Source organism: Oncorhynchus masou, chromosome 24, assembly GCF_036934945.1.
Source record: "Oncorhynchus masou masou isolate Uvic2021 chromosome 24, UVic_Omas_1.1, whole genome shotgun sequence".
In the NCBI taxonomy this organism is placed as follows: domain Eukaryota; kingdom Metazoa; phylum Chordata; class Actinopteri; order Salmoniformes; family Salmonidae; genus Oncorhynchus; species Oncorhynchus masou.
This window is the reverse complement of record NC_088235.1, coordinates 3484595-3500120: the sequence shown is the minus strand read 5'-3', so window position 1 is coordinate 3500120 and position 15526 is coordinate 3484595. Positions and strand designations below refer to the sequence as shown.

General features: G+C 51.7%; 1 protein-coding gene across 1 annotated transcript in view; it reads left to right on the top strand.

Annotated features, from left to right (window-relative positions):
* Positions 1-15526, top strand: part of LOC135513363 (EH domain-binding protein 1-like) — a 97729-nt gene that overhangs the window by 61089 nt on the left and 21114 nt on the right. The window contains exon 4 of the mRNA XM_064936290.1: positions 10364-10437. Within this exon, the coding sequence (XP_064792362.1) occupies positions 10364-10437 (74 nt within the window). The remainder of the gene's footprint in view (positions 1-10363; positions 10438-15526) is intronic.

Below are 15526 nucleotides of genomic sequence, written 5' to 3'. Positions count from 1 at the left end.
TAAGTCCCCTAACTCTCTCTACTGTAAGTCCCCTAACTCTCTCTACTGTAAGTCCCCTAACTCTCTCTACTGTAAGACCCCTAACTCTCTCTACTGTAAGTCCCCTAACTCTCTCTACTGTAAGTCCCTAACTCTCTCTACTGTAAGTCCCTAACTCTCTCTACTGTAAGGTCCCCTAACTCTCTCTACTGTAAGTCCCCTAACTCTCTCTACTGTAAGTCCCCTAACTCTCTCTACTGTAAGTCCCCTAACTCTCTCTACTGTAAGTCCCCTGACTCTCTCTACTGTAAGTTCCCCTAACTCTCTCTACTGTAAGTCCCCTAACTCTCTCTACTGTAAGTCCCCTAACTCTCTCTACTGTAAGTTCCCTGAACTCTCTCTACTGTAAGTCCCCTAACTCTCTCTACTGTAAGTCCCCTGACTCTCTCTACTGTAAGTCCCCTGACTCTCTCTACTGTAAGTTCCCCTAACTCTCTCTACTGTAAGTCCCCTGACTCTCTCTACTGTAAGTTCCCCTAACTCTCTCTACTGTAAGTCCCCTAACTCTCTCTACTGTAAGTCCCCTGACTCTCTCTACTGTAAGTTCCCCTAACTCTCTCTACTGTAAGTCCCCTGACTCTCTCTACTGTAAGTTCCCCTAACTCTCTCTACTGTAAGTCCCCTAACTCTCACGACCGTAAGTTCCCCCAAGCCCCTCGACCGTAAGTTCCCCCAAGCCCCTCGACCGTAAGTTCCCCCAAGCCCCTCGACCGTAAGTTCCCCCAAGCCCCTCGACCGTAAGTTCCCCCAATTCCCTCGACCGTAAGTTCCCCCAAGTCCCTCGACCGTAAGTTCCCCCAACTCCTCGACCGTAAGTTCCCCCAATTCCCTCGACCGTAAGTTCCCCAACCCCTCGACCGTAAGTTCCCCCAACTCCCTCGACCGTAAGTTCCCCCAACTCCCTCGACCGTAAGTTCCCCCAATTCCCTCGACCGTAAGTTCCCCCAACCCCCTCGACCGTAAGTTCCCCCAATTCCCTCGACCGTAAGTTCCCCCAACTCCCTCGACCGTAAGTTCCCCCAACCCCCTCGACCGTAAGGTCCCCTAACCCCTCTACTGTAAGGTCCCCTAACCCCCTGTACTGTAAGGTCCCCTAACCATCTCTACCGTAAGTTCCCCTAACCCCTCTACCGTAAGGTCCCCCAACCCCCTCTACTGTAAGTTCCCCCAACCCCCTCGACTGTAAGTTCCCCTAACCCCCTCTACCGTAAGGTCCCCTAACCCCTCTACCGTAAGTTCCCTAACCCCCTCTACTGTAAGGTCCCCTAACCCCCTCTACTATAAGTTCCCCTAACCCCCTCTACTGTAAGTTCCCCTATCCCCCTCTACTGTAAGGTCCCCTAACCCTCTCTACCGTAAGTTCCCCTAACCCCCTCTACTGTAAGGTCCCCTAACCCCCTCTACCGTAAGTTCCCCTAACCCCCTCTACTGTAAGTTCCCCTAACCCCCTCGACCGTAAGTTCCCCCAACTCCCTCGACCGTAAGTTCCCCCAACTCCCTCGACCGTAAGTTCCCCCAATTCCCTCGACCGTAAGTTCCCCCAACCCCCTCGACCGTAAGTTCCCCCAATTCCCTCGACCGTAAGTTCCCCCAACTCCCTTGACCGTAAGTTCCCCCAATTCCCTCGACCGTAAGTTCCCCAACTCCCTCGACCGTAAGTTCCCCCAACCCCCTCGACCGTAAGTTCCCCCAACCCCCTCGACCGTAAGTTCCCCCAACTCCTCGACCGTAAGTTCCCCCAATTCCCTCGACCGTAAGTTCCCCCAACCCCTCGACCGTAAGTTCCCCCAACCCCCTCGACCGTAAGGTCCCCTAACCCCCTCTACCGTAAGTTCCCCAAACCCCCTCGACTGTAAGGTCCCCTAACCCCCTCTACTGTAAGGTCCCCTAACCCCCTGTACTGTAAGGTCCCCTAACCATCTCTACCGTAAGTTCCCTAACCCCTCTACCGTAAGGTCCCCCAACCCCCTCTACTGTAAGTTCCCCCAACCCCCTCGACTGTAAGTTCCCCTAACCCCCTCTACCGTAAGGTCCCCTAACCCCCTCTACCGTAAGTTCCCCTAACCCCCTCTACTGTAAGGTCCCCTAACCCCCTCTACTATAAGTTCCCCTAACCCCCTCTACTGTAAGTTCCCCTAACCCCCTCTACTGTAAGTTCCCCTAACCATCTCTACCGTACGTTCCCCTAACCCCCTCTACTGTAAGGTCCCCTAACCCCCTCTACCGTAAGTTCCCCTAACCCCCTCTACTGTAAGTTCCCCTAACCCCCTCGACCGTAAGTTCCCCCAACTCCCTCGACCGTAAGTTCCCCCAACCCCCTAGACCGTAAGTTCCCCCAATTCCCTCGACCGTAAGTTCCCCAACCCCTCGACCGTAAGTTCCCCCAATTCCCTCGACCGTAAGTTCCCCCAACTCCCTTGACCGTAAGTTCCCCCAATTCCCTCGACCGTAAGTTCCCCCAACTCCCTCGACCGTAAGTTCCCCAACCCCCTCGACCGTAAGTTCCCCCAACCCCCTCGACCGTAAGTTCCCCCAACTCCCTCGACCGTAAGTTCCCCCAATTCCCTCGACCGTAAGTTCCCCCAACCCCCTCGACCGTAAGTTCCCCCAACCCCCTCGACCGTAAGGTCCCCTAACCCCTCTACCGTAAGTTCCCCAAACCCCCTCGACTGTAAGGTCCCCTAACCCCTCTACTGTAAGGTCCCCTAACCCCCTGTACTGTAAGGTCCCCTAACCATCTCTACCGTAAGTTCCCCTAACCCCTCTACCGTAAGGTCCCCCAACCCCCTCTACTGTAAGTTCCCCAACCCCCTCGACTGTAAGTTCCCCTAACCCCCTCGACCGTAAGTTCCCCAAACCCCCTCGACCGTAAGTTCCCCAAGTCCCTCGACCGTAAGTTCCCCCAACCCCCTCGACCGTAAGGTCCCCTAACCCCTCTACCGTAAGTTCCCCAAACCCCCTCGACTGTAAGGTCCCCTAACCCCCTCTACTGTAAGGTCCCCTAACCCCCAGTACTGTAAGGTCCCCTAACCATCTCTACCGTAAGTTCCCCTAACCCCCTCTACCGTAAGGTCCCCCAACCCCCTCTACTGTAAGTTCCCCCAACCCCCTCGACCGTAAGGTCCCCTAACCCCCTCTACCGTAAGTTCCCCAAACCCCATCGACTGTAAGGTCCCCTAACCCCCTGTACTGTAAGGTCCCCTAACCATCTCTACCGTACGTTCCCCTAACCCCCTCTACTGTAAGGTCCCCTAACCCCCTCTACCGTAAGTTCCCCTAACCCCCTCTACTGTAAGTTCCCCCAACTCCCTCGACCGTAAGTTCCCCCAATTCCCTCGACCGTAAGTTCCCCCAACTCCCTCGACCGTAAGTTCCCCAACCCCCTCGACCGTAAGTTCCCCCAACTCCCTCGACCGTAAGTTCCCCCAACTCCCTCGACCGTAAGTTCCCCCAATTCCCTCGACCGTAAGTTCCCCCAACCCCCTCGACCGTAAGTTCCCCCAACCCCCTCGACCGTAAGGTCCCCTAACCCCCTCTACCGTAAGTTCCCCAAACCCCCTCGACTGTAAGGTCCCCTAACCCCCTCTACTGTAAGGTCCCCTAACCCCCTGTACTGTAAGGTCCCCTAACCATCTCTACCGTAAGTTCCCCTAACCCCCTCTACCGTAAGGTCCCCCAACCCCCTCTACTGTAAGTTCCCCCAACCCCCTCGACTGTAAGTTCCCCTAACCCCCTCTACCGTAAGGTCCCCTAACCCCCTCTACCTTAAGTTCCCCTAACCCCCTCTACTGTAAGGTCCCCTAACCCCCTCTACTATAAGTTCCCCTAACCCCCTCTACTGTAAGTTCCCCTAACCCCCTCTACTGTAAGTTTTCCTAACCATCTCTACCGTACGTTCCCCTAACCCCCTCTACTGTAAGGTCCCCTAACCCCCTCTACCGTAAGTTCCCCTAACCCCCTCTACTGTAAGTTCCCCTAACCATCTCTACTGTAAGTTCCACTAACCCCCTCGACCGTAAGTTCCCCCAACCCCCTCTACCGTAAGGTCCCCTAACCCCTCTACCGTAAGGTCCCCTAACCCCCGACTGTAAGGTCCCCTAACCATCTCTACCGTAAGGTCCCCTAACCCCCTCTCCAGTAAGTTCCCCTAATCCCCTCTACTGTAAGTTCCCCTAACCCCCTCTAATGTAAGTTCCCCTAACCCCCTCTACTGTAAGGTCCCCTAACCCCCTCTACTGTAAGGTCCCCTAACCCCTCTACTGTAAGGTCCCCTAACCCCCTCTACTGTAAGGTCCCCTAACCCCCTCTACTGTAAGTTCCCCTAACCCCCTCTACCGTAAGGTCCCCTAACCCCCTCTACCGTAAGGTCCCCTAACCCCCTCTACCGTAAGGTCCCCTAACCCCCTCTACTGTAAGGTCCCCTAACCCCTCTACTGTAAGGTCCCCTAACCCCCTCTACTGTAAGTTCCCCTAACCTCCTCTACTGTAAGGTCCCCTAACCCCCTCTACTGTAAGTTCCCCTAACCCCCTCTACTGTAAGGTCCCCTAACCCCCTCTACTGTAAGTTCCCCTAACCCCCTCTACTGTAAGGTCCCCTAACCCCTCTACTGTAAGGTCCCCTAACCCCCTCTACTGTAAGGTCCCCTAACCCCCTCTACTGTAAGGTCCCCTAACCCCCTCTACTGTAAGGTCCCCTAACCCCCTCTACCGTAAGTTCCCCTAACCCCCTCTACTGTAAGTTCCCCTAACCCCCTCTACTGTAAGTTCCCCTAACCCCCTCTACTGTAAGTTCCCCTAACCATCTCTACTGTAAGTTCCACTAACCCCCTCGACCGTAAGGTCCCCCAACCCCCTCTACCGTAAGGTCCCCTAACCCCCTCTACTGTAAGGTCCCCTAACCCCCTCTACTGTAAGGTCCCCTAACCCCCTCTACTGTAAGGTCCCCTAACCCCCTCTACTGTAAGGTCCCCTAACCCCCTCTACTGTAAGGTCCCCTAACCCCCTCTACCGTAAGGTCCCCTAACCCCCTCTACCGTAAGTTCCCTAACCCCCTCTACTGTAAGGTCCCCTAACCCCCTCTACCGTAAGGTCCCCTAACCCCCTCTACCGTAAGGTCCCCTAACCCCCTCTACTGTAAGGTCCCCTAACCCCCTCTACTGTAAGGTCCCCTAACCCCCTCTACTGTAAGGTCCCCTAACCCCCTCTACTGTAAGGTCCCCTAACCCCCTCTACCGTAAGGTCCCCTAACCCCCTCTACTGTAAGTTCCCCTAACCCCCTCTACTGTAAGGTCCCCTAACCCCCTCTACTGTAAGGTCCCCTAACCCCCTCTCCAGTAAGTTCCCCAGCAATCTTTTCTCGAAGTCCCCTAACACTAAGCTCTTTCTCTCTCACTCTCCATTGTGTCTGACTATCCAATACACAGACATAGTATTCTCTCTGTGTGTTCCCTGTTCCCAATACACAGACATAGTATTCTCTGTGTGTTCCCTGTTCCCAATACACAGACATAGTATTCTCTGTGTGTTCCCTGTTCCCAATACACAGACATAGTATTCTCTCTGTGTGTTCCCTGTTCCCAATACACAGACATAGTATTCTCTGTGTGTTCCCTGTTCCCAATACACAGACATAGTATTCTCTCTGTGTTCCCAGTTCCAATACACAGACATAGTATTCTCTGTGTGTTCCCTGTTCCCAATACACAGACATAGTATTCTCTCTGTGTGTTCCCAGTTCCCGATACACAGACATTTAAACCAATCATCACACAGCTGCTTTACCCTGTGATCTGTGTGTTGTAAACCTGTTAATGTCCATAATCTGTTCTGGTTCTGTTCATTCCTGGCATTTACATGTCAACGTTAAACCAACAAGAACCCAGCGATCGTCACAACGTTGCATCACAACGCCTTTCGCTTTAGCTACATTTCCAAATGGCACCCTATTCCCTATGTAGTGCACTACTTTTAACCAGGACCCTATTCCCTATGTAGTGCACTACTTTTAACCATGACCCTATTCCCTATGTAGCGCACTACTTTTAGACCAGGGCCCTATTCCCTATGTAGTGCACTACTTTTAACCAGGACCCTATTCCCTATGTAGTGCACTACTTTTAACCAGGACCCTATTCCCTATGTAGTGCACTACTTTTAACCAGGACCCTATTCCCTATGTAGTGCACTACTTTTAACCAGGACGCTATTCCCTATGTAGTGCACTACTTTTAGACCAGGGCCCTATGGGATTCTGTGTGGGTCCTGGTCAAAAGTAGTGCCATTTGTGACACAGGCTTTGTGCGGTCACTCAGCCACTAGGTGGACAGGTGTAAACACTGCTCTTTCCTTTTCATTCCCTCCTCCCTTGCAGGATTTCAAAGGGCCAGAGAGAACAAGAGACTGAAGTATTCATATAATCACATTATATGGTGTGAGAGAGAGAGGGAGGGAGAGAGAGGGAGGGAGAGAGAGAGAGGGAGGGAGAGAGCGGGGAGGGTGTTTAAAGTGGCCAATTGATAGAGGGTCTGATTACTACCTCTTTCATTTCTCTCTTTGTGGCAGAAAAGCGCCTCTGAAGGACAAATTCTATTATGGGGAAAATTAGCTCGTTTTCTAAACCATCTGAAAGAAGGGGAATTAAATTTGTAGCCCTACCGCCCAGACATTACCCACTCTACCACCCAGACATTACCCACTCTACCACCCAGACATTACCCACTCTACCCCCCAGACATTACCCACTCTACCACCCAGACATTACCGACTCTACCACCCAGACATTACCCACTCTACCACCCAGACATTACCCACTCTACCCCCCAGACATTACCCACTCTACCGCCCAGACATTACCCACTCTACCACCCAGACATTACCCACTCTACCACCCAGACATTACCCCCACCACCCAGACATTACCCACTCTACCACCCAGACATTACCCACTCTACCACCCAGACATTACCGACTCTACCACCCAGACATTACCCACTCTACCACCCAGATATTACCCACTCTACCACCCATACATTACCCACCTAACACCCAGACATTACCCACTCTACCGCCCAGACATTACCCACTCTACCGCCCAGACATTACCCACTCTACCGCCCAGACATTACCCACTCAACCGCCCAGACATTACCCACTCTACCACCCAGACATTACCCACTCTACCACCCAGACATTACCCACTCTACCACCCAGACATTACCCACTCTACCGCCCAGACATTACCCCCTTCCTACCGCCCAGGCATTACCCCCCTACCGCCCAGACATTACCCCCTACCACCCATACATTACCCACTCTGCCCCCCAGACATTAACCACTCTACCGCCCAGACATTACCCCATTCCTACCGCCCAGACATTACCCCATTCCTACCGCCCAGACATTACCCCCCTACCGCCCAGACATTACTCCCCCACCGCCCAGATATTACACCCATCCTACCGCCCAGACATTACCCCCTTCCTACCGCCCAGACATTACCCCCTTCCTACCGCCCAGACATTACCCGCTTCCTACCGCCCAGACATTACCCCTTCCTACCGCCCAGACATTACCCCCTTCCTACCGCCCAGACATTACCCCTTCCTACCGCCCAGACATTACCCCCTTCCTACTGCCCAGACATTACCCCCCTACCACCCAGACATTACCCCCTTCCTACCGCCCTGACATTACCCCTTCCTACCGCCCAGACATTACCCACCCCCTCACCGCCCAGACATTACCCCCTTCCTACCGCCCTGACATTACCCACCCCCTCACCGCCCAGACATTACCCCCTTCCTACCGCCCAGACATTACCCCCTTCCTACCGCCCAGACATTACCCCCTTCCTACCGCCCAGACATTACCCCCCTACCACCCAGACATTACCCCCTTCCTACCACCCAGACATTACCCCCTTACCGACCAGACATTACCCCCTACCACCCAGACATTACCCCCCCCTACCGCCCTGACATTATCCTCCCTGTCTCTCCATCTCTCTACATGTCTCTCCATCTCTCTACATGTCTCTCCATCTCTACCTGTCTTTCCATCTCTACCTGTCTCTCCATATCTCTACCTGTCTCTCCATCTCTTTACCTGTCACCCTCTACTTTTCCCTGTCTCTCCATTTCTCTACCTGTCTCTCCATTTCTCTACCTGTCTCTCCATTTCTCTACCTGTCTCTCCATTTCTCTACCTGTCTCTCCATTTCTCTACCTGTCTCTCCATTTCTCTACCTGTCTCTCCATCTCTCTAACTGTCTCTCCATCTCTCTTCATCTCTCTACCTGTCTCTCCATCTCTCTACCTGTCTCTCCATCTTTCTACCTGTCGCCCCTCTCCTTTTCCCTGTCTCTCCATCTCTCTACCTGTCTCTCCATCTCTCTACCTGTCTCTACCTGTCCCCCTCTCCTTTTCCCTGTCTCTCCATCTCTCTACCTGTCTCTCCAATCTCTACCTGTCTCTCCATCTCTCTACCTGTCCCCCCTCTCCTTTTCCCTGTCTCTCCATCTCTCTACCTGTCTCTCCATCTCCCTACCTGTTTCTCCATATCTCTACCTGTCTCTCCATCTCTCTACCTGTCTCTCCATCTCTCTACCTGTCTCTCCATCTCTCTACCTGTCTCTCCATCTCTCTACCTGTCTCTCCATCTCCCTACCTGTCTCTCCATCTCTCTACATGTCTCTCCATTTCTCTACCTGTCTCTCCATATATCTACCTGTCTCTCCATCTCTCTACCTGTCTCTCCAATCTCAACCTGTATCTCCATCTCTCTACCTGTCCCCCCTCTCCTTTCCCTGTCTTTCCATCTCTCTACCTGTCTCTCCAATCTCTACCTGTCTCTCCATCTCTCTACCTGTCTCTCCATCTCTCTACCTGTCTCTCCATCCCTCTACATGTCTCTCCATCTCTCTACCTGTCTCTCCATCTCTCTACCTGTCTCTCCATCTCTCTACCTGTCTCTCCATCTCTCTACCTGTCTCTCCATATCTCTACCTGTCTCTCCAATCTCTACCTGTCTCTCCATCTCTCTACCTGTCTCTCCATCTCTACCTGTCTCTCCATCTCTCTACCTGTCTCCATCTCTCTACCTGTATCTCCATCTCTCTACCTGTCTCTCCATCTCTCTACCTGTCTCTCCATCTCTCTACCTGTCTCTCCATATCTCTACCTGTCTCTCCTCTCCCTTTCCCTGTCTCTCCATCTCTCTACCTGTCTCTCCATCCCTCTACCTGTCTCTCCATCTCTCTACCTGTCTCTCCTCTCCTTTTCCCTGTCTCTCCATCTCTCTACCTGTCTCTCCTCTCCTTTTCCCTGTCTCTCCATCTCTCTACCTGTCTCTCCATATCTCTACCTGTCTCTCCATCTCTCTACCTGTCTCTCCATCTCTCTACCTGTCTCTCCATCTCTCTACCTGTCTCTCCATATCTCTACCTGTCTCTCCATATCTCTACCTGTCTCTCCATATCTCTACCTGTCTCTCCCATCTCTACCTGTCTCTCCATCTCTCTACCTGTCTCTCCATCTCTCTACCTGTCTCTCCATCTCTCTACCTGTCTCTCCATATCTCTACCTGTCTCTCCATATCTCTACCTGTCTCTCCATCTCTCTACCTGTCTCTCCATCTCTCTACCTGTCTCTCCATCTCTCTACATGTCTCTCCATATCTCTACCTGTCTCTCTATATCTCTACCTGTCTCTCCAATCTCTACCTGTCTTTCCATCTCTCTACCTGTCTCTCCAATCTCTACCTGTCTTTCCATCTCTCTACCTGTCTCTCCATCTCTCTACCTGTCTCTCCATCTCTCTACCTGTCTCTCCAATCTCTACCTTTCTCTCCTCTCCTTTTCCCTGTCTCTCCATCTCTCTACCTGTCTCTCCTCTCCTTTTCCCTGTCTCTCCATCTCTCTACATGTCTCTCCTCTCCTTTTCCCTGTCTCTCCATCTCTCTACCTGTCTATCCATCTCTCTACCTGTCTCTCCATCTCTCTACCTGTCTCTCCAGCTCTCTCCTTCGCTTTCTTTCCCCCTACTTCTGTCTGTCTGTCCCTCCCTCTTTCACTCCCTCCCTCTTTCCCTCCCTCCATTTCTTTCTCTCCCTCTCTCACCCACACACAGGGTTTTACCAGACCAGCCCAGGCAGGGCCCCGGGTCGGGGTATGTTTGTGTATCAGATATTTGCAGTAGATTAATGTGTGGAGAGAAGGGAGAAGGTCCAGCCGACTGGCTGAATCGATGTTTATTGCAGACTTCTTCTAAGTGCTTAATGATTTAGTCATTAACATATTGATGAACTTTGTTCCAACTTACTGCCACAGGGAGAAGGAGCACGATCTGGAGCGACGCTTTGAGCTGCTCAACAGAGAGCTGAGAGCCATGATGGCCATCGAGGGTAAGACATTTACCCTTTGGTCATTTAGAATACGCTCTTATGACGGGGGAAGTTAGGCCAGGGGGTTGAGCGGGTGAGGGGGACGATTAGAGAGGGGGGGGAGAGACGATTAGAGAGGGGGAGAGACGATTAGAGAGGGGGGCAGAGACGATTAGAGAGGGGGGCAGAGAAGAGACGATTAGAGAGGGGGCAGAGAAGAGACGATTAGAGAGGGGGAGAGACGATTAGAGAGGGAGGGAGATGATTAGAGAGGGGGGAGACGATTAGAGAGGGGGGGGAGAGACGATTAGAGAGGGGGGGAGACGATTAGAGAGGAGGAGGGGAAACGATTAGAGAAGGGGGGGAGACGAATAGAGAGGGGGGGCGATTAGAGAGAGGGGGAGAGACTATTACAGGGGGGGGGTAATGTTTAAGTATGAAAGTGGAAATGGGGAGAAATACTTAAAATACATCACATGTACCTTTATGGGTGGTGATTTTACTGCTATCTACTGGTACACTGTCTATTATTCCATTAGTTTGGATTCAACACATTTCTCTCCTGCTCTGAATGATAGTGCTTCCTTGAGATCCTAACCACAGGTTGCTAGGTGGTAACTAGGAGGAGCCTCCTCAGTGAGGATCCTAACCACAGGTTGCTAGGTGGTAACTAGGAGGATCCTCCTCAGTCAGGATCCTAACCACAGGTTGCTAGGTGGTAACTAGGGGGATCCTCCTCAGTCAGGATCCTAACCACAGGTTGCTAGGTGGTTACTAGGAGGAGCCTCCTCAGTCAGGATCCTAACCACAGGTTGCTAGGTGGTTACTAGGAGGAGCCTCCTCAGTCAGGATCCTAACCACAGGTTGCTAGGTGGTAACTAGGAGGAGCCTCCTCAGTCAGGATCCTAACCACAGGTTGCTAGGTGGTTACTAGGAGGAGCCTCCTCAGTCAGGATCCTAACCACAGGTTGCTAGGTGGTTACTAGGGGGATCCTCCTCAGTCAGGATCCTAACCACAGGTTGCTAGGTGGTAACTAGGAGGAGCCTCCTCAGTGAGGATCCTAACCACAGGTTGCTAGGTGGTAACTAGGAGGATCCTCCTCAGTCAGGATCCTAACCACAGGTTGCTAGGTGGTTACTAGGGGGATCCTCCTCAGTCAGGATCCTAACCACAGGTTGCTAGGTGGTTACTAGGAGGAGCCTCCTCAGTCAGGATCCTAACCACAGGTTGCTAGGTGGTTACTAGGGGGATCCTCCTCAGTCAGGATCCTAACCACAGGTTGCTAGGTGGTAACTAGGAGGAGCCTCCTCAGTGAGGATCCTAACCACAGGTTGCTAGGTGGTTACTAGGAGGAGCCTCCTCAGTCAGGATCCTAACCACAGGTTGCTAGGTGGTAACTAGGGGGAGCCTCCCCAGTCAGGATCCTAACCACAGGTTGCTAGGTGGTAACTAGGAGGAGCCTCCTCAGTGAGGATCCTAACCACAGGTTGCTAGGTGGTAACTAGGGGGAGCCTCCCCAGTCAGGATCCTAACCACAGGTTGCTAGGTGGTAACTAGGAGGAGCCTCCTCAGTCAGGATCCTAACCACAGGTTGCTAGGTGGTAACTAGGAGGAGCCTCCTCAGTGAGGATCCTAACCACAGGTTGCTAGGTGGTAACTAGGGGGAGCCTCCCCAGTCAGGATCCTAACCACAGGTTGCTAGGTGGTAACTAGGAGGAGCCTCCTCAGTCAGGATCCTAACCACAGGTTGCTAGGTGGTTACTATGAGGAGCCTCCTCAGTCAGCATCCTAACCACAGGTTGCTAGGTGGTAACTAGGAGGAGCCTCCTCAGCGAGGACATCTGGACTGATGCTGTCTGATCAGTGCTATCTAACACCCATACGAGGCCTGAATACCATTATCAGCACTCTGGTTTGATATCTCGCCCTGCTGACTGACATGGAGGATTAAAACCCGGCTCGCTAGTAGCGACGGTATCCAGGTAGGTTGTTGTGTGTTCTGGTACTGGCTGAAAAGCACCACTATTGTGTTGGTATCAAAGTTGTCGAGCCGAAACCCAAGTTTAATCCCTTTCACTGTGTCGTCTTTGTGAAAAATGAACCTTTTGACAATCAATGCAAATTGATTTCTCCATTCAATGTTGACCTGCCTGCACCTCTGCATCGGCCATGCTCATTTCTTTCCCCATCTGATAAGCAACCTGATCCATATTCAATCAGTTGTAATTAGCTGGTGGAAGGGACTGGGCAGGTGTGTGTAGGGAGGAGGGGGGAGTGTGTATTTGTGTGTGCACCGTGTGTGTGCGTGCACGTGTGTGCGTGGAGTAGACAGACATGCATAGCTGAACAGGAGCAAGAGAGTAGGAACACATCCTGGTTAGGGGTTGATTGCTCTTGTCTGCCACACACCAGCCAGCCTGTATTTCTGTATTTGTAGAGGGAAGCAACAGGTAATGCAGTCAGACACCTGACGAAGACACCTGACAAAGACACCTGACAAAGACACCTGACAAAGACACCTGACAAAGCTGCTCTGAACTTTACATTTTATTACATTGTTCTAAGTGCATTTTTCACGTGGTCACATGGTCACAACACGTGGTCACATGGTCACAACACGTGGTCACATGGTCACAACACATGGTCACATGGTCACAACACGTGGTCACATGGTCACAACACATGGTCACATGGTCACAACACATGGTCACATGGTCACAACACATGGTCACATGGTCACAACACATGGTCACATGGTCACAACACATGGTCACATGGTCACAACACGTGGTCACATGGTCACAACACGTGGTCACATGGTCACAACACGTGGTCACATGGTCACAACACATGGTCACATGGTCACAACACATGGTCACATGGTCACAACACATGGTCACATGGTCACAACACTGGTCACATGGTCACAACACATGGTCACATGGTCACAACACGTGGTCACATGGTCACAACACGTGGTCACATGGTCACAACACATGGTCACATGGTCACAACACGTGGTCACATGGTCACAACACGTGGTCACATGGTCACAACACGTGGTCACATGGTCACAACACGTGGTCACATGGTCACAACACGTGGTCACATGGTCACAACACGTGGTCACATGGTCACAACACGTGGTCACATGGTCACAACACGTGGTCACATGGTCACAACACATGGTCACATGGTCACAACACATGGCCACATGGTCACAACACATGGCCACATGGTCACAACACATGGTCACATGGTCACAACACATGGTCACAACACATGGCCACATGGTCACATCACATGGTCACAACACATGGTCACATGGTCACAACACATGGTCACATGGTCACAACACATGGTCACAACACATGGTCACAACACATGGTCACATGGTCACAACACATGGTCACATGGTCACATGGTCACAACATGTGGTCACAACACATGGTCACATGGTCACAACACATGGTCACAACATGTGGTCACAACACATGGTCACATGGTCACAACACATGGTCACATGGTCACATGGTCACAACACATGGTCACATGGTCACAACACATGGTCACATGGTCACATGATCACAACACATGGTCACATGGTCACATGGGGATAAGGAATACAAATGTTAAAATTAAAGCATAGTAATCTATGAAACATAATGGACATAAAACGTCATGATACAGTAACATACAGTCGTTGTTTTCTCAGAGCACAATAGGAGTTTCATGGCCATTTGCAGGCTATGCACTGTGAGAGGATGAATCATTTGCAATCAAATCAAATGTATTTGTCACATACACATGGTTAGCAGATGTTAATGCGAGTGTAGCGAAGTGCTTGTGCTTGTAGTTCCGACAATGCAGTAATAACCAACGAGTAATCGAACCTAACAATTCCAAAACTACTACCTTATACACACACAAGTGTAAAGGGATAAAGAATATGTACATAAAGATATATGAATGAGTGATGGTACAGAGCGGCATAGGCAAGATGCAGTAGATGGTATCGAGTACAGTATATACATATGAGATGAGTATGTAAACAAAGTGGCATAGTTAAAGTGGCTAGTGATACATGATTACATAAAGATGCAGTAGATGATAGAGTACAGTATATACGTATACATATGAGATGAATAATGTAGGGTATGTAAACATTATATTAGGTAGCATTGTTTAAAGTGGCTAGTGATACATGTATTACATAAAGATGCAGTAGATGATAGAGTACAGTATATACGTATACATATGAGATGAGTAATGTAGGGTATGTAAACATTATATTAAGTAGCATTGTTTAAAGTGGCTAGTGATATATTTTACATCAATTCCCATCAATTCCCATTAAACCTATAAACCTTTGCATCCTATAAACCTGAATTGAGTGCATGAGCAGCAGAGTATGAGAGGTGGGACGAGGCAGACCATGGTCCTGGAGAGGTGGGACAAGCCAGACCATGGTCCTGGAGAGGTGGGACAAGCCAGACCATGGTCCTGGAGAGGTGGAAAGGTGGGACAAGGCAGACCATGGTCCTGGAGAGGTGGGACAAGGCAGACCATGGTCCTGGAGAGGTGGAGAGGTGGGACAAGGCAGACCATGGTCCTGGAGAGGTGGGACAAGGCAGACCATGGTCCTGGAGAGGTGGGACAAGGCAGACCATGGTCCTGGAGAGGTGGAGAGGTGGGACAAGGCAGACCATGGTCCTGGAGAGGTGGGACAAGGCAGACCATGGTCCTGGAGAGGTGGGACAAGGCAGACCATGGTCCTGGAGAGGTGGGACAAGGCAGACCATGGTCCTGGAGAGGTGGGACAAGCCAGACCATGGTCCTGGAGAGGTGGGACAAGCCAGACCATGGTCCTGGAGAGGTGGAGAGGTGGGACAAGCCAGACCATGGTCCTGGAGAGGTGGGACAAGCCAGACCATGGTCCTGGAGAGGTGGGACGAGGCAGACCATGGTCCTGGAGAGGTGGGACAGGCCAGACCATGGTCCTGGAGAGGTGGGACGAGGCAGACCATGGTCCTGGAGAGGTGGGACAAGCCAGACCATGGTCCTGGAGAGGAGGAGAGGTGGGACAAGCCAGACCATGATCCTGGAGAG